Raw genomic sequence first — 19,225 nt, 5'->3', positions numbered from 1 at the left:
GCCCGTAAATGTTTGCCTAGTCCATACTATTTGGATTGTTTTCTTGGGATAGACTGCAGGTTTATTTATAAAAGCTGACTTAAAGATTGTTAGGCTGGCAGTGCAGTTAAATAACTGAGGTCATTTAGTATATTTGGTTTTAGGTCATTCTGCGTTGCCTGAATATTGGGTGATATGCTGAGGGACAGTTGATGGTGCAAACAGGACAGCTGGAATGATCCCCAACCAGAGGCTCATGAGCAACATGATGCTCACCAACACCTTTGATCCCTTTGCTCCCAGTTGCCTCAAAGCATGCGCTTAGTTTTGAATTCCTGGCTTTGTGGCAAATTTGGTTGTACAAAAACCAGATGAAAATGAATATATGAATAATGGACTGAACAAATGTAATCTAAACAAAGTGTTGGTACTCAGAAATGGATTGGATATGTAGCCCTTGCAGTTCATTACATTACATCATAGGTCTCTACATTATATTGCATCATAGTTCTCTATTTTATCTCTTCAGCTTAAAAAATGTGGAGCGCCCGGATGCTGGAAAATACTGGTGTGAGGCAGAGCACAGTGGGAGAAAGTCTGTATCAGATGCCATCTGGATTATGGTGGAAGGTAGGCATTTATATTCTCATTATAGTTCAGGATTTATTCATATCCAGATCTTCCTCTAATTTGATATATTTGACTGCAGAATAATACAGAAACTCATACTTACAGATGGTAAGTATAAATCCTCACTAGGGATATCATAGTTATGGTTAAGCAGTAGCAAAGTTTAGCATTAATTCCCAAATTCTCTCCTGTGATTCTGGATAACATAGTTCTCAGTAGCTTTCTTGAAACACTCATTAACTGTAGTGGGTATTTTAAGTCTGTCATGCTGTAAAATGATGGTACCTGTTATGCAGGACATGGGGGTTTCCGGATAAAGGGTCTTTTTCTGTAATTTGGATCTCCATTGTTATGTCTACTATAAAGAAAATATAAATATTAAATAACAATAGGAATGTTTTGCCTCCTATAAGGATTCAGTATATCTTAGTTGGGATCAGTTACTAGGTATTGTTTTATTATCACAGAGAAAATGGAGTCTATGGGAGGGCCTTCCTGTAATTCAGAGCTTTCTAGATAATGGGTTTCCAGATAATGGATCCCATACCTGTACAGGGGACTCCTTCTTTATGCTTCTTTATGCTATATGTTGATTAAAGCATGTTGCTGGTTGCTATTGTTCACTGCGCCTGTGCAGATTTTCCCACAATCACATAACAGATGAAATGCAATATCAGGCAGCTATAGAAGGAGAAGGCAACATAGCGTTAATGCAGCCTTATTCATAATTATTATCTTATACTAAGCAAGTGGAGTAAGATGTAATAAAAAATAACTGTTTTTATGGGTTATTAAATTGGGCACATGTTGCTCTTGTTACTACTAATGCCAAGGCTGCCATGTGAGTGATATCCCACACTACAGAACCCCTTGCCTTGACGTATTATTAGAGCCATTTTGTTTTGATATTAGAAAGTTATATGTAAACCACCCCTCATAGTCGTTTGTCTGTTCAGGAATATTGGGAGTTGTAGTAAATCAGCTATGGAAGGTTACTGGTTTAACATGTTAGTTCGGTTGGCACTTTCTCAGAATGTTTCTCTGTGATTAATCAGGTCTCCCTCCTTGGCCTGCAGAATGTGATCAATTTGGCAGTACCTGTCTCATTAAGCGATAAGATGCCCTCTGCTGTACAGGTTTTTTGAATGTTCCTGACTCTGGAAGGCATATGTCTTGCATTAAAGGAGAAGGAAAGGCTAAAAATAAGTAAGCTTTATCAGAAAGGTCTATATAAATACACCAGTAAACCCTCAAAGTAGTGCTGCTCTGAGTCCTCTGTCAAAAGAAACACAGCGTTTCTTTCCTTCTATTGTGTACTCATGGGCTTCTGTATCAGACTTCCTGTTTTCAGCGTAAACCTCCAAGGCAGGGCTTGAGCATGCTCAGTTTGCTCCTCTCCCCCTCCCATCTATGCTGTAATCTGAGTTCAGAGCTGTAAGTGAGCAGGGAGAGACTAAGGCAGGAAGTGATGTCACACCAGGCTTGTATGGCAGCTTCTATCCGAAACAAATAGAGACATTGTCTAGAGCTGTTTACTTAGGTATGGTAAAGCATTCTGCAGAATAAATATAGCATTCTAGCTTGCACTATTGTGGCTAATCTATTGGCAATAAACTATCTTGGAGCTTTTCTTCTCCTTTAAAACTGGAAATGTGCCACTTGGGTTTTAAATATTCTTATCAGAAAGGGAGAAGTAGCATTATTTTCTCTTTTACCCTCTGTCTGTTTTGCGTAGACTGGATGGTACACTTAACCCCCAAAATCATCAAAGCAGCATCTGCTTGTTATCGATTTAGTCTATCTGTTTAATGTTGGTGAAACCCATCGCCTCTTCGTTTCATGTTTGGAAGGGATAATATATAACTGTAGAATGGCAGCGTGGGGGTTCTGCCGATGGAATGATTAGAGTGGGCCTGCTGTTTCCAGAGCGCCTCTATATATAGGAAAATTAGCTCTGAATGCCAGTTCAGGCTTACAAGTTACAAGGGAATATACCGGTCCTTTATTGTTTCCCACTTATAATATTATATAAATACTATAACAGACATATCCTGGCAGAACGTTTGTTTTTATTTATTAAGGCTAAAATAAAAAACAGTTTTAATCCCAAAGGTCTTCCTGCAGACCACTTTATTCCTCATGGACACAGCCACCCACTTCATGCTTTTTTTAAAAGGAGAAGTAAAGCTTAACTAAAGCAGGCTAGAAATGTTGTACATGTTTTGGGCTTCTGTACCAGTCCAAGGCAATCACATCCCTTTAGCAGGGAAGATCTGTACCCCAAAGATGCCCCAGTAGCTCCCCATCTTCTTCTTTGCTGATTCACTGCACATGCTCTAATGTCACTTACCTGAGCTTAGGGACCAACATACAATATACAGTACACGTAGAATATAAATGTCACAATATAAGGATAATTAGTAATTAATACAGATAATTACTACATGGCAGCACAGAAACTATTGCAGTTAAAATCAGAATGTAATAATCAGCTCTGTAGCATCAGTTTATATGACAGGCCAACCTCGTTTTCTACTTGATAGTTTGCAATGACCCCTAAGCTAAACTTCTTAACAGCTGCTCATTGCCCACTGAGCATGTGAGTGAGACACTTTCCAAGATGGTGACCCCCTGTGACAAGTTTGAAGTCCAGAATCATCGCTGCTATTGAGAAGCTGAAACTTTAGGCTGGTGCAATAAGTTCAGTATATAAAATATGGCATTATATATATGTAGCATAACAGCATTCCTTATCTTGGTAGAGATAACAGAAATGTGCATTTTGTGTGTTGCTGTATGCATAAGCATATTGTATTATATTGTACAATATTTTATCCAATATCTTTAATTATTAAAGTAGTGTTATTTAATTTTTATTTTATGTTTACAGCTAAAACATATTTTTGTTCTCCCTCATTGCCAGGTGTACCATACTTTACTCTGGAGCCAAAAGATCTGTCTGTGACTCCGAACTCTCCATTTAACATGACTTGTGCAGCAGTCGGACCCCCTGAGCCGCTAGTCATTATTTGGTGGGTGGGAGATTCCCCTCTGGGAAAATCGGAAAGTTCTCCATCTGTCTTGCAAATGTCAGGTAATAAAACTTCTTTGCATTTAGTTATGATTAAAGAGGACTATACTGGGGAGAGAAAAGCAGGAAATATGTGGTGCTGAAAGTCCTGGATAAATTCCAACTGCATAGCTTCTATGTTTCTGGGTTTCTTTATTATCTATGAATCCTGCCAATAGTAAATGGTTCTGCCACACAAATGATTAAACAGGCTTCTTGTTGAAATCAGCAGCAATTCTTCATGTTGTTACCTGTATCTTCCATTTACTCTGGTATTAAAATAGGCAGTTCTAGGTAGTCATCGTTAAGGTGGCCCGTTAAAACTCTGTTAGTAGAATTTCTCCAAAATAACCATGAGTTTAAAAACTGCCTGTCTGGGTTATGTGCACTCATCAACTCTTGTACTTGAAATACTAGCTGTATTTTTTTAGTATTGAAAACAAACATGTTCCAATTACAGGGGCAGACAAAATAATACAACCGCAATAACATTTATAAAAAGAAAACAACATTTAGGCGTAAGCATTGACCATTCAGCTTTGGAAAACTGGGGACATCATTAGTGATAGATATGTCCTCCCTGACCTTTGCTGCCCTTCAGTGTTTTGGGAATATGGGTTTGTGGGTTTGCTTTCAACATAATCTCACTTGTTCAAACAATAGATATTCCTAATGGTGTAATTAAAAGTTCTTCATAAAAAAAATCTGGGAGTGGTTCTGTACAAGCTGCTGCGAAATAGCACATATTTCACAATTAACTGGCAGATGCTGAATCTTGTATCTCCGAGGGTTTCAGCTTTTTCAGAGGAATTTTTTTGTATATTATGTCCCCATGGCTACATACAATGTGATAATGCTGAAATGTGCACTCCTTGTACATTGTACATCGATTGTGACCTGCAGCAATTTTTCTTCATGGAGGGCACAAAGTGGAAAAAAATGTCTGTTTACACCTTTTTTTTTCTTTTTTTTTCTTTTGCATTTCTTTTATTTGTTCTATTTGTATTTTGTTTTGGGTTCTTTCTTCTAAAACTCGGGATGCACCGAATCATGGTATTCTGCCAAATCCTTCACATTGGATTCAGCTGAATTCGAAGTCCAAATCCTTTCCTGAAACCATAAATGGTGTTCTGTGAAGCGCACGCAGCAATTTTACGATTTTGTAGGGCTTGTATTAGGCTAAATATAAATCCTGTTGAAAAAGGCTTGGAATTGGCCAAATCCTAGATTTGGTGCATCGCTATCCATAGCTGTCAATTCTTTAGCGTGTTACGGTCCCCATAGACGCAAAGATTTCTCTTGCCGAACAACCGATTTTAGCGAAGTCAGACCAATCCTTCGAAATTATCGTGCGGTTAGTGGGATTCGAACGATCGAACATCTTACGATTTTTCGGCCGACATCTGTCAGGAAATTGATCAGCCAGGTTAAAAAATCTTTGTCGGTCCCAGTGCAATCTATGTTTGCAGGGCCAAGCAGGCAGCTCCCCTTTGTTTTCCTGGCAAATTGGTCTTTTTAGTTGATGGACAATTTGTATGATCGTACGATTGTTCCGAAATAATCGTGGTATCATGATGACGATCGGATCTTTTAAAAATCTCAACATCTATGGCCAGCTTTATTGTGCAATTCAGAGTCCTTTCATATATGTTTTTTGTGCTGTGATAAATAACCGTGTAGTCAATTGCTGTATAAAGGGTGTTTTGGCCAAATTCAAACCATTCGGGCAACTTGCTATCTGGCCCTTTTGTCACTGAGCCAGTTAATAAGCAGTCTTTGCATATGGTTACATAATATTTTATGATGCATTTCCATGCGCTGACTCATTGATTACCCCTGTCGTTTGATTGTCAGCATTGGTTGGAACTGTATAACCTTGTATGGACTCTTGTGAATTCTACAAACCTTTCCACATCCTAGCAATCTAGTAATTCTGTTTGTTACCTTGCACAGTAATTAACCAACCATTTTATGCACAAAGTTCCTTAAGTAGAAACCCAGCAGGCAGCTTGGAGGCCACCAGGTTGCCTAGATGCTGCAATTTAAAACCATAAAATTAATTTTCACAGAAGACTTGTACCCGAGGTTTCGTTAATATAGTTATTCATTTTTATTTACTTGTATTATGGAAACAATAAAAAACTGAGCATCAATAAAGGTAACTTTCTAATAACTAGTCCACCCCACTCTCCCCTTCCTAGCTCCAACAAACTCACTAAATTCCTGTCTGAATTAATTTGACAAAACTCCTTTATTCCTATGGGGCTACTTATGTAGCAGCGCAGTATAGCAGAACAAGAAATTAATAGACCAAACCGGCCACTGCAAATAAATGCAAAGAAAAGTTACATTAAAGATTAATAGCTAAGTTTCAAAGAGACAGAAGGAAGGAGATCCCTGTGCCATAGAGTTTACAATCTAATCATGACTCGGCCGGTGTAAGAAGATGGCAACTCTAAATATAAATTAAGGGCAATGGCCTTAACATTAACTTTCAACTACATGCACCCGGTGCCGTTTCAAAAAAAATGAAGAAATGTATATGTACAATATGTAATATTGTATAAAGTAGTGTGGTCTTGTCTAGTATGTATTTGACTTTTTGAATTTGCAGAGCTGATGTAGGTTACAATTATACAGCCTAGTACATTTTTATAATTTGTAGCCTAATACATACAACGGGAGATTATGTCCATCAGTGGCCGGGTTGCTACTTTTGCTACAAATGCTATACTGCATCTGGCAAAGAATTAATTTGCCAATACATGAAGTTAAAAAAAATAGTAATAACAGTCATTTCTTAAGCAGGGCGGTTGCACATCTAAAGTTAGAAGTTCCCAGAAAACACTAGCTATTGATTTTTGATTATATAATGTTAAAAGTAAAACCAGACAGCACAGTCTGATTATCAGGGAAGTTTTAAACTCATAATAACACTACCCACTCTTCCATTATTATTTAAAAATTGCGTGGAAACACTCATGTACAAAAATGTGTTTGATTAAAAAAATGCTACTGACAGAGCTGGATATCTCAAATATTATGCTATGACCGCCCCAACGTTTAACTACAGGAGTATGGTTTGTCTTGCACTTACAGTACATATTCTTTTCAGGATAATAAATTTGCTGCTATTAATAATCTTCCTTCCCAGATAAGGGGGAACAACCAGGGTGCATTCATATTGTTAACCTTGAGAGACAGTTCCCTACTCAGTCATCCACATGAAGATTTATATGGGATTTATTCAGATATAGGCAATATCTGCCCTTTTATTGTAGAAAGAATATGTACCTCCTACCAACTCCCCAGCACCACCATCGAGCTTCTCTAAATCAGTTCCTTTCCTATACGGAGTGTAGCCATGCAACTGGAGTGTAACCAAGCACTTAATTAATTCATCTATTGATTTCTACAAAGAAATGCTGCTCTTTGGAAAGGAGCAGAAATATTCAGCTCTGTTAATTTCTTTCCCAAATATTATTATCTTGTTTAGGGATCCATGAAAGAACTGCATTCTCATGTGAAGCTCACAATGCAAAAGGAGTTTCTTCCTCTAGAACAGCCATTGTTGAAGTTAAAGGTAAGAGGTCTTATTAAACATCTGGAGCTCAATATACATTTTGTTGACTTTATAAACATACCTACTAGGATGCTGGGACAAATAGAGAAAATAGAAAATGGGTGGAATTGTGTTGTCCCAGAAGCACCAGGTCTGGCAGTCTCACGTTTAGAGAGATCCTCATCTTTTTTTTCTCCAGTTTATAAAACAATAGTCTTTGGACTTTTTCTGTTCAAGACCCACTTTGAGGTTGAACATTTGTTCAAGGCTAGTGATGCATGGTTTGTGAATTTCTTTATCTGCCCCTTTCTCAAGCTGGATCAAGAATTGAATAGGAACTGCAGCTGGTCCTTAGTGACCTGAACCCAGCCCAAACACTATGCAGATGCACATGCTTTACCCTAAACCTGCCACACCTATAGGTGCCAAGTCCTTCTAAACTCATAACAAGTATGCATGTATAAGAAAACATTGATGTATGAACCATTCCAGTATAATTCCAAAAATACCGTAGACAGCAAATATTTGCCTGATATTCATTATCCACAATGTGTTTCAATGTATTAGTAATTATAGCTAAATAATTATTTATTATTTTAATTCCCCATTATATGCTCCTACCATCCTTTGCAATGGGCTGTTACAGATAGAAGGAAGAGTGCTACCTGTTTGGGTTGTATAAACCATGGCTGGCTGTTGTTCACAGCAATACATCATCCTGGGAGTTTTAGATCATAGCAATTGAGCTTTGTTTATTGATTTCACATCCTTGCCTCAGGATGTATAAATACGGCAGGCCTTGGGCTCCGCAGTACCAAGGTAGTGCACCATCAATTATTCCGTAACTTTGAGACACACACACAGTGGCTTTCCTGTTCTTGCAAAGCAATCTTATACTTAGCTCAATGTCAGACTGATTTATCAATGTCCATAGCTGTCCTTGCTGCCTTTGGAAATATAACGGGAATGATCTTTCTCACAAAGTCTAAAATATTTTCCATGCACCATATCACCGGACAGTGCATTTTCGTGAAATTGTATTTTTTTTCAAGCAATTCTTAATATACTTCAAAGTTTTTTTTATTTTATTTTTTTTAATAAAGACACTTTATAGTTCTTTTAAAAGTTTTTATTTGCTCAATTTTGTTATTCACTATATCTTCTCTCTGCTGAGCTTGGATGCCGAGATTCCTTAATTCTTATTAATATAGCTCCTCCAATTCAAGACACTACATATAAATTCTAGTTTAAAGCTTAAGGTTGTGTTTCCCTGCAATAAAACATCCTTTTCACCTGTAGCACACACACAGGATGCCACCTGCAGCGTCATTCCCTGTAATGCTATTTTTATCAATGTGTGAGTGATATTTGTGAGTGTGTTCTGTATTGCACAGATAGTGTATGATACCTGGAAATCCTGGAATTTCAGTAATGCTATAGGCAGGCACATGCTGCATAAAATAATTCCGCTCTTTTCCTCTTCTCATGCACTACTGGTCACAACACACTAGTTGTTGTATATTGTAACTACCCATCACCTTTTTATGCTTAATGCGGAATGTAATAAAAGTCATAAATGCGCATTTCACTGTGTAATATTGATCATTAGACAGTTGCAGATTTTATTTGCCCAAACCACATTTTAATGTTTTCTCCCATTTTAATGATTAAATTATATGAATTCTACCACTCTGAAGCAAACATTATGCCAGAGGAGAGCATCATCACATATCTGTCTGATACTGCAAACTGGTAGTTTTATCTAGTGTCCGACTTGGAAGTCGGGACCCACCGGGACTGTTGCAACTGAAGGGCCCACTTCCGGTGATCATGTTTGTATTGTCCCCCATGATACCCCAAGCGTGCATGTTGCTGCATACTTCCATCCTTGCGGCTGTCATCAGGGGAGAGGAGATGTGGGGATGGGGAGCAGGCCTGATCCTGATCTAGCAAGATCATAATACATGTATAGGATTCTAATTCTAATGTTTTAAAATTACTTTCTGTTTCTCTGTAATAATAAAGCAGTGTCTTGTACATGATGACAACTAAATGGCATAAATCGATTTTGGGGGCAGAACAATCTTATTGGTTTATTTAATATTTTGCAGGCTTAAGGTATGGAGATACAAATTATGGAAAGATCCCTGATCTGGAAAACCCCAGGGCTCAAGTATTCCAGATAATAGATCCTATACATTTATAATGTATATGTATTTGTCAACAAAGGATACAATCATTTTTTATTATACTAATTTCAACTCCATTCATGCAACCCGAACTCCAAAAACACAGAAAAACAGTGTTGTCTTTTTCCAGATAAGAGTCTGTATAAAAAACAAAACACTTTACTCACCTTATATATATTAGTGTTGAGGACTAGGTCCTTGCTCTGACCTATATTCCTGTTGTCGTGATCTGCCCAAACGAGCGTATCTTCAAGTGTATGGCCAGCTTAAGTAAATATGTTTTCCATAACTGTCCACAAGAAGGTTAAATAGTAGTGTATGAAAATAGTATCCCTTTAAGGTTCATTATGTTAATGTTTCTGATTTTGTGTTGTGATTTTATATTATCCTAAGATTTTCTAAGATGCATGTGTGATAGCACAACATGAGCCTTCTAATAATCAGAATAAGAGAATGATATTTAGAATGTAGCCCCAAAAGTTACTCAGATCAGGTGACTTAATTGAACAATACTTTCTGTAGAACAGAGAAACAAAGCTTATAGCTGGATAGAAAGCTGCTTGACTGGTGTATTGTGACCCGCAGGCCTAAGGTTACAGAACATTCTGCTGATTTGTTGCTGGCTTGAAAGGATTTCCAGAGACAAAATGTTTTCAACCAGAAGCTTTTGAACAAGGCTCTGGGTAGCTGCTTGTTATGCAGACCTATATCTGAGCTGTGTGTTCATGGAAGAAAACAAAAGAAAAACTAGGTCAGGTTTGGAGCGAGTGAAATCCACTGATCTATGTAACTAGGAGCAAATAAAGTCACCCCGAAGGGATATGTTTTGCCAAGATGTGTGTTTGTCTGAATCCCGTTGTATTACACTGTTTGTTTGCTGCCAAGAAGCCCTGTCATTTGGTTTAGGTACCATGAGGAAAGGTTCTGCTCTTGTGCCAAGTGTAAAGCCGTTCCCTTCAGGACTGGAAAACACTGAGCAGATTTGTGATAGGCAGTCTTAACAGAGACATGTATCTAAGGACAACTCCAATTTTACATGGATTGTGCAAAGGGTTGCATAGTCCTGAAAATGGATATATATGGCGAAAACTACTATTTTTTTATACAAATTTGGAGTACTGTTGCTGATTGTAGCCTTATATGTATTGTATATGGTAGGGCTCTTCCAATTCTTATACAAATGTTAAGGTAAAACACAATAAATGAAAAATAAACTGAACAAAACTGTAGTGTAAAACAACCAATGCAAGGTCTCACAAACAAAGATAATGATAGACAGAGGGATCTGAGTGGATAGATTATCTGGTATTAAAGAGGGGGCCCATGCGCACTTTCTACCAGGGTCCTTAGATTCTGATGATTCTGAAAGCTCTTAATATATTCTTAATACTGTACAAAAAAAGTAATGAGCCAGCAAGCTATTTATATATAATATGCAAAGATTATGGTCCAGTTTCATCCAAATTCCTGACTGTTGGGGTCAGTGACATTTTTATTTTTTATTGCTTATCTTTTTCTTGCCCCTTTCCTACTGATCTTTGGAGACTTCAGAACTGCTATCTGGTTTCTAGAGTAATTAAGCCATAACAACCAGATAGCAGTTCAAGTTCCAAGTCTGAACTTGTAAATGTACTGTAAATGTTTCAAAAACTATAACAAAAAAGATACTAACTGCAGATTGTCTTAGCATGCTGATGACTACATAAAAGTTCATTTTAAGGTGAACTATCCCTTGCCATCTGTAACCAGATGAAGGAGAAGAACCTGCTAGGATTAACATGCACCTGAGGGTAAAGATAATCTGGTATTTTGCTTGTAATTATCAGGGATATTTGGCATTTTACCTTTTAGCTTATTCTAAATGACAGCTCTCCGCATGCTTTGGAATTAAGAGCCATCACAGCATACTTTTTTCCCTCCCCAACAAATTTTGGTGTGTTATGTTGCCATTAACATTTTTGAAATGACAGAATGATGATAATTTCATGGAACTCAGTTACAAATGCACTAGGGCACTAAGGGGTTCAAATCACATTACTTTGTGTTCATTTTCCCAGCATTTGTGTCTGTGGCATTGCTGTACAAGGTATTGAACACGGTACTGTATGTCTTACTGTTTTTAGAGTGTAAGCTCTATATCTAATTGATATTGAGATTCAGTGTATACACCCATTTATTGTACAGCACCGCAGAAAGTGTTGGCTCTTATGTGTTAAAGGGGTTGTTTATCTTTGGGTTAACTTTTAGTATGACATAGAGAGTGATATTCTGAGATAATTTGCAATTGTTTTTTATTTTATTTTGGTTTTTGAGTTATTTAACTTTTGATTCAGCTTCTCTCTAGCTTGCAATGTCAGAAATGTGGTTGCTAGGATCTAAATTACCATAGCAATCGTAAACTGATCTGCATAAAAGAATGGAATATGAATAGGGAAGGCCCTGAATAGAGAGCTGAGTAATACAAAGTAGCAATAGCAATACACTAGCAGCCTTACAGAGCATTTGTTTTTTTTAGATGGGGTTAGTGAGCCCCTTTTGGAAGCAAGAAAGTGTCAGAAGGAAATATTTAAAATATTTAAATAAACATAAAAAATATGAAGGCCAAATGAAAAGTTAAAGGTGAACCACCCATTTAATAGTAATAAGCAACAGAGCACAGTGCTGGTGTGTGCAAGGTGGTCCTGTACTTGCCAATTGTCATAGGAAAGGACTCTTTCCTTAGCGTCTTGCTCTTACTGGCATGTTTACCCAGCCCACGCCTCATGAATACAGACTTGCCAAAGACATTTCTGTATTCAACAACAAAAACCTGCACCCATACATGATGCAGGTCCGGTAGCAAAATGCAAAAAAACATGGCAGCTTTCTACAAGCCTGTAGATTATAAACAACTCTTTCTATCTTTTGCAGTGGGGTGATTTACAAATGACCTGGCAGGACCAAATTTTTCCCTATACAATAAAGCATTCCGACCTGCTGCAAATCTTTTGAAATGTGTGTTTTGCGACTGTGCTTTTCAAGCTTGTGCAGGTACACTGACATTTAACCCTTCTGCTTAGAACCATGGCAATACATTGTGTGCACATTGCTGTACTTTGTGTTGCTATGGTTACTGCATATAATAAGCACAGTGAAATACTATTTCTTGGCATACTGAGATATGAAGATTTATATGTTCAGCCTGTAACTTGAAAACAACACTGTGTCGAAACCAATTTTCAGTCTTTCACATGACACAAAACGCCATCACAATTCAAAATGCTCCTGAAATGATTTTCCTAGATTAGGAAGCAGCGTGTATTGAAATAATTTTGTGATCCATATAGCAGGTAGCTGTTCTCATTACTTGTACCCCCTATTCTAATTATTCCTTTTAAGTGTTTTCAATATGAGACTGAAACGCTAAACCACTGGCCTCCAAGGGAGGGCTTTGAGCAGTGGCAGGAATGGTTTAGCCCGAAGGCCAGTAGGGAGAGAATGGCCTAGATCAGTGATCCCCAACCAGTAGCTTGTGAGTAACATGTTGCTCTCCAACCCCTTGGATGTTGCTCCCAGTGGCCTCAAAGCAGATGCTTATTTTTTGAATTCCAGGCTTGGAGGCAAGTTTTAGTTGCATAAAACCAGGTGCACTGCCAATAAGAGCCTCAATGTAGGTTGACAATCCACAAGGGGATACCAAATGGCCAATCACAGCCCTTATTTAACAGCCCAAGAACATTTTCATGCTAGTGTTGCTCCCCGACCCCTTTTACTTTTGAATGTTGTTCTCGGGTTCAAAAGTTTGGGGATCCCTGGCCTAATTACACATAAAAGTCCAGCTTAATGGTCAATTAGAGTAAGATTTGGGTAAAAATGTATTTGCTGTCCTAGATATTCTTGAAACTATGACTGACAGATACACCAACATTTTCCTATATCTGTTCACATTCGATGGGTTTCTGTGTGCATTTTGTGAGCTTGTTGGACCTTCAATGGTGGTCTTGGCCTTAGGTTGGACATTAAAGCAGGGTATGAGCTGAGAAGGTTTGACAACTTCTGCTCTACAGCACCTGCTCCTACCGTTTATACTTAAATACTAAATCTATCAGTGGTTATAGGTGAAGAAGTTTTGAGTGAATTCAAGATAATCTTCTAGTATTTAATATAGTTGTCACACTGCCCTTTTCATCGCTTACTGCTTGCAGAACTCTTAAATATGGTTATGTAAAGCCCAGAAGAATGTGAATTGTATTATTAGTCTTGCCATTTAAGTCCCTGCATGCAATTCCAGCAACATCTCATAGTGAATGATGTGACAGGAGTTGCTCTTCGTATAGGGTGCCGCAGGTTGCAGCTCACCAGCAAAGGGATTAAATGTTTTTGTAATTTCTCAGAAAAATGTGTGTTCTCATCACCTTGTTGATTTTTGTATTGAAACTAGCCAGGGGTATTCATAAAAAGGTCAAGTTTGACCTCTACCTGTAATCTCAGGCAGCAAATAAGCAGGTGGTTTTTACTTGTCTTGTTTAAAATAGTCAAGGAAAATCTCTTATCGATTGTTATGCACTCAGAACTGCATCAGTATTTGCCTGTTTCAATACAGAAGCATTCGAGCTGTGTAGCAGTCTGTGCTAAGGCCAAATAAGAACAAAACTGTGAAAATGTACATCGATGTCTTACCTTGTGTATGACTGAACATAGGAACAGGAGTAGGCAGTAGAGGCACAACAGTGGGGGGGGTGCTGGGAACATACCTCTCCTGGCCACCTATCTCCTAGTTTGGATGACATAGGGTATCTTTGACTTGTTTGCACTTTTGTGTGATACTTCTCACTCCCTTGTGCTGAGAGTGCTCTAACACGCACTTGAGCACCGGGGGTGGCATGGATGAGCACGCTTTGCCAAAGGCACATACATAACTCAACAACTTACCTATTGTTTTATCCTGTAACATTATGGGCCAGTATCTTTTCATCTTTTTACCTTTAAATGAACTTGTAGTATGATTTAGAGAGTGATATTCTGAGACAATTTGCAATTGGTTTTTATTTTTTGTGACTTTTGAGATATTTAGCTTTTTATTCAGCAGCTCTCCAATTTGCAATTTCAGCAATCTCCAAATAATGGAGCGTATGATTACGTATCAGTGGACCGTGTAACTTTTATTAATATGGAATAAACGTTGTTTTTACTTCATCGGCTGGCTCCAGGAGCACGTGCTCGTTTGTTTGGTTGTATCCAAATAATGCTAGTAACCATGTATTGATTTAAATAATTAATAGGAGGGGGCCTGAATAGAAAGATGAGTAATAAAAAGTAGCAGTAACCATATATTTGTAGCCTTTCAGGGCATTTGTTGTTTAAATGGGGTTAGTGATCCCCATTCGAGAGCTGAAAAGTCAGAAGAAGAAGACAATTCATTCAAATTTATAAAAAATAAATAATGAACACTAATTGAAAAGTTGCTATAACATACTAAAAATTAACTTAAAGGGGAACCACCCCCTTTAACAATTTTTTCTTTACAAACTATATTGCAAACTATATTTAGTGACAAACAGTTTGTGTTTTGTCTTGCTTTTTATTTTGTTTTATATCAAGAGGCTTGTCCTCTCAACACTAGGTAAGTTGGTGAGTGATTACCCTATGTTCAGTTATACAGAGTGCATGACTGGGAGACAAAAGGCCCTTGCCAACAAAAAGAATTGCACTTTCAATCTCATGCAATCAATATGCCTTATGTGGTATAAGCTAAGGCACTTGGCATATAAACTGCTATTTATCACTGCCTACCTCTCAGAGAGTAACCAAAACGTCCTCTGCCTACTGTGCTAAGTGACAAAAACTGCATTCCCGATTCTCCACATTGTTTTCAGGAAAGGTAATCCACAAAAGATTTTTTTTTTTTTTGATCAAATTAGCGGGGAAAAAAAAGTGATGACCTTTCATTTATTTAATTGCAGAGGTCTCTTAAAAAGTTTTGATTACAATATATTTTTTTTTTATTTCATGGTCAGAGTAATTATTGTTGCTTGAAATATTGTTAATTATTGTTGTTGAAATATATTTTATATATTGTTTGAAATATTGTAGAAATTCTTTAAGATGAACCTCTAATAGGTGAAATATTATCCAGAAGGATATATATTATTCCGTGCAGGTCTACATGTGAAAGTGATCCTAGCAGTTAGTCCATTGCTTAAAAGCAAGACTATACCCCCTTTTTCAACATACCATACTGTGGTTTTTGTTACTTCTTGAGCTAAACAGGGCAAAAAAGGAAAATTTAAGATACTCCATGTTTGGTCCTTGCAAGGTAATTAATTTAGATTACCAGTATACACCTGTTAGCAGGAGTCCATTATGCAGTCTAGATTAGGGGATTATCTGCAGATACATGTCATGCTGATTAATCACTTGGCCTCCCTTCATGAGCAGAGCTACAGTTATTTAACTGCTTGGATTGAAAGATTCTCTGACAGTGCAGTTTGATTTAAATTAAGATTTTTTTTTTTAATGGCTAAGAAGGAAAAGAAATACAAGTATGGAACCTGTTATCCAGAATGCTCGGGACCTGGGTTTTTTTTTCCAGATAATGGATCTTTCTGTAATTTGGATCTTCATACCTTAAGTCTACTAGAAAATCATACAAACATTAAATAAATCCAATAGGCTGGGTTTGCTTCTAACAAGGGTTAATTATATCAAGCACAAGTTACTGTTTTATTATTACAGAGAAAAAGGAAATAATTAAAAAAAAAAAAATGAATTATTTGGATAAAATGGTGTCTGTGAGAGACAGCCTTTCCGTATTGCAGAGCTTTCCAGCTAAAGGGTTTCCAGATAATGGAACATGGAACCCATACCTGTATAGTTTTGTGGGTGTATTCATATGTACATATATGCTTTTTTTTGTTTGTAGGGCTGCCTTACCCACCATTCAATGTAACAATAAGCAAAGTGACCGGCAGTACTGCAACCGTGACATGGTTTCCAGGATTTAATAGCTTCTCCCTGATCAAGTCATGCACAATACAGGTATTTGATTCAGATTCTAAATAAAAATGCCTGAGTGGCACTCTAATTAAGGTATCTTTTTAGATGTCTGTTTGTGGTTTGTATGTTTGTCTGTTTGGGATTTTCGTTCCCTGACATGCGGTAACAAAACTGACATATTTATTCATGTATATTTAGAAATTCTCAAATAGATCAATCCCGATTGTGTTTAATACACATACCCCCCGAACAATGTATATTGAATAAAACAGCTCATATGTAAAACCCTGCTTCATGTAAATAAACCATTTTCATAATAATATACTTTTTTAGTAGTATGTGCCATTGGGTAATTTTAAATAGAAGGCCTGGGGTTTCAGGTAAGTCAATACAATCACTTGGGGGTGCCTAACATTTGGCACCCCCAAGTGCACGAAGCCTTTCCTTCTTCTTTAAGTATTCATTTTGGGGGTATAGTTTTCCTTTAATTGTTGAAAATAAATATCCTATTAACTTCTGTTGTATTTTTAAAAGGTTTTAAATGGTGAGATTTTAATATTTTTGGTTTCCATTGATACATTTTAAAAAAAGTCACGGCGAACAAACACAGTACTTTTCCCCCTCAAATGTGGGGGAGACTTTTTAGGGTGAAATATTATGATATCTTGTGACAAAACCACAACTGAGCCATTTTGCATCCCATTGTGACTTTACAAAGCTTTAGTGGGGCCCTTTTCTTTACCCTAACCTGGTGTTGATGGGTTGTGTAGGGCAATAAGGAATGCCCATGTTTATTCTCATAGCAGTTGCAATGGCCATTAGAATTGTCATTAAAGGAACAGTAACATGACATTTTTTTTTTTATAAAAAATTAGTTTGCCCTTAAAGGGATACTGTCATGGGAAAAAAATGTTTTTTCAAAATGAATCAGTTAATAGTGCTGCTCCAGCCGAATTCTGCACTGAAATCCATTTCTCATAAGAGCAAACAGATTTTTTTATATTCAATTTTGAAATCTGACATGGGGCTAGACATATTGTCAATTTCCCAGCTGCCCCAAGTCATGTGACTTGTGCTCTGATAAACTTCAATCACTATTTACTGCTGTACTGCAAGTTGGAGTGATATCACCCCCTCCCTTCCCCCCCCCCAGCAGCCAAACAAAAGAACAATGGGAAGGTAACCAGATAACAGCTCCCTAACACAAGATAACAGCTGCCTGGTAGATCTAAGAACAACACTCAATAGTAAAAACCCATGTCCCACTGAGACACATTCAGTTACATTGAGAAGGAAAAACAGCAGCCTGCCAGAAAGCAGTTCTCTCCTAAAGTGCAGGCACAAGTCACATGACATGGGGCAGCTGGGAAATTGACAAAATGTCTAGCCCCATGTCAGATTTCAAAATTGAATTGAAAAAATGTGTTTGCTCTTTCGAGAAATGGATTTCAGTGCAGAATTCTGCTGGAGCAGCACTATTAACTGATTCATTTTGAAAAATGTTTTTTTTCCCATGACAGTATCCCTTTAACGAAAAAAAAAAACACCAGCACACATTTAACTTTACATTCGCAAAGACTTTATCAAGAAATATTTTACCGATACTCCACTTGTGCTCCTCTTTTGAAAAGGCGACATGGTGACGATCCATCCTGCAGCGCTCGATTTCTCCTCCCTGCCTTCTATAGGAGATAGCCAGGGAGGAGAAATCGAGCGCTGCCAGATTGATCGTCGCCTTTTCAGAAGAGGAGCGCAAGCGGAGTATCGGTAAGATATTTCTTAATAAAGTCTTTGCGAATGTAAAGTTAAATGTGTGCTGGTGTTACTGTTCCTTGAAGTAGTGAAAAGGGGAAAACTGTTAACATATTGTAATGTTGCCTTTCCTTGATAAATTTGTGCCACTGGATTTTCTCTGGACTGATTTGAGTTTTCACAACAAAATATGCTTGTGTTTGGTCCCTCGGAAGTCTTACTTTTTCCAGTGGCTGTGGGCCCTCCAAAGTCTTGTTAGGTCCAATCTGTGGGTTCTGTATGTAGGGATGTGAAAATCTTAGACACCCTTACACTTTACAGACAGGCACATCCCTAGTAATATGGACACCTTAGTGGGTCCTTATGGGGACCTTGTGCTTATGTAACCCCTGCAGTTCACACAGTGTACACTAGTGGCACTGTGCCAGAGTATAAAAGGTTTAGGAACCATGTGCTCTGGGTCCATTGCTTTAGCCCAACCAAGCAGGCTGGAAGGGAATGGGTAATGCTGACCCTAGGCGCCTTGGCCCTAGTAATTAGATAGCTATACTCGTTTTATAGATCGCTCTAGGAGTGATAGAGAGGTTAAATAGTTGAGCAGCTCAAGGCTCCGCCGAGGAGATTAGAGGGATTAAGATCCCAGGGTATTACTGACCCAGAGTAGGGAACCAAGTGTTGAGATAGGGATGTCAGGAGTTCCCCTAGTCTGCCACTGGAAGATATCCTGAAAACTGGGCAATACCCATCACATGCTGTCAACTTACTCTCTGCTGTATATTCCCTAGCCTGTGGGGATTCAGCCTATACGTGCTGTGAGTATATGTTTCCTTTATGCTGCTGTGTATGTTCTATACTCCATTGTGGATCAGTGTGCTAAATGATCTCTGTGCTCTTGTTCAATAAATATAGTTCTTGGTTCAACTGTTAAAGAACTACTGGCGCCCATCATTGTGCTATTGCATCAGGTTACAGTTACACTACACCCTTGCCTCCACCTTGCTGCGAGGGCTTACCCCTGAGAAAGAGAGCTCATCGGTGGTCTCAGCCCACCAAGGAAAGTAGAGTAAA

General features: G+C 37.9%; 1 protein-coding gene across 1 annotated transcript in view; it reads left to right on the top strand.

Annotated features, from left to right (window-relative positions):
* tyro3.L (TYRO3 protein tyrosine kinase L homeolog) overlaps positions 1–19,225 on the top strand; it is a 94,727-nt gene that overhangs the window by 19,807 nt on the left and 55,695 nt on the right. The window contains 4 exon segments of the mRNA NM_001088754.2: positions 509–609; positions 3,533–3,703; positions 7,176–7,262; positions 16,332–16,447. Coding sequence (NP_001082223.1) covers positions 509–609; positions 3,533–3,703; positions 7,176–7,262; positions 16,332–16,447 — 475 coding nt within the window.

The sequence above is a fragment of the Xenopus laevis genome, chromosome 8L, assembly GCF_017654675.1.
Source record: "Xenopus laevis strain J_2021 chromosome 8L, Xenopus_laevis_v10.1, whole genome shotgun sequence".
NCBI lineage: Eukaryota > Metazoa > Chordata > Amphibia > Anura > Pipidae > Xenopus > Xenopus laevis.
The sequence above is the reverse complement of the archived record's forward strand: the minus strand, read 5'-3'. Positions and strand labels throughout refer to the sequence as shown.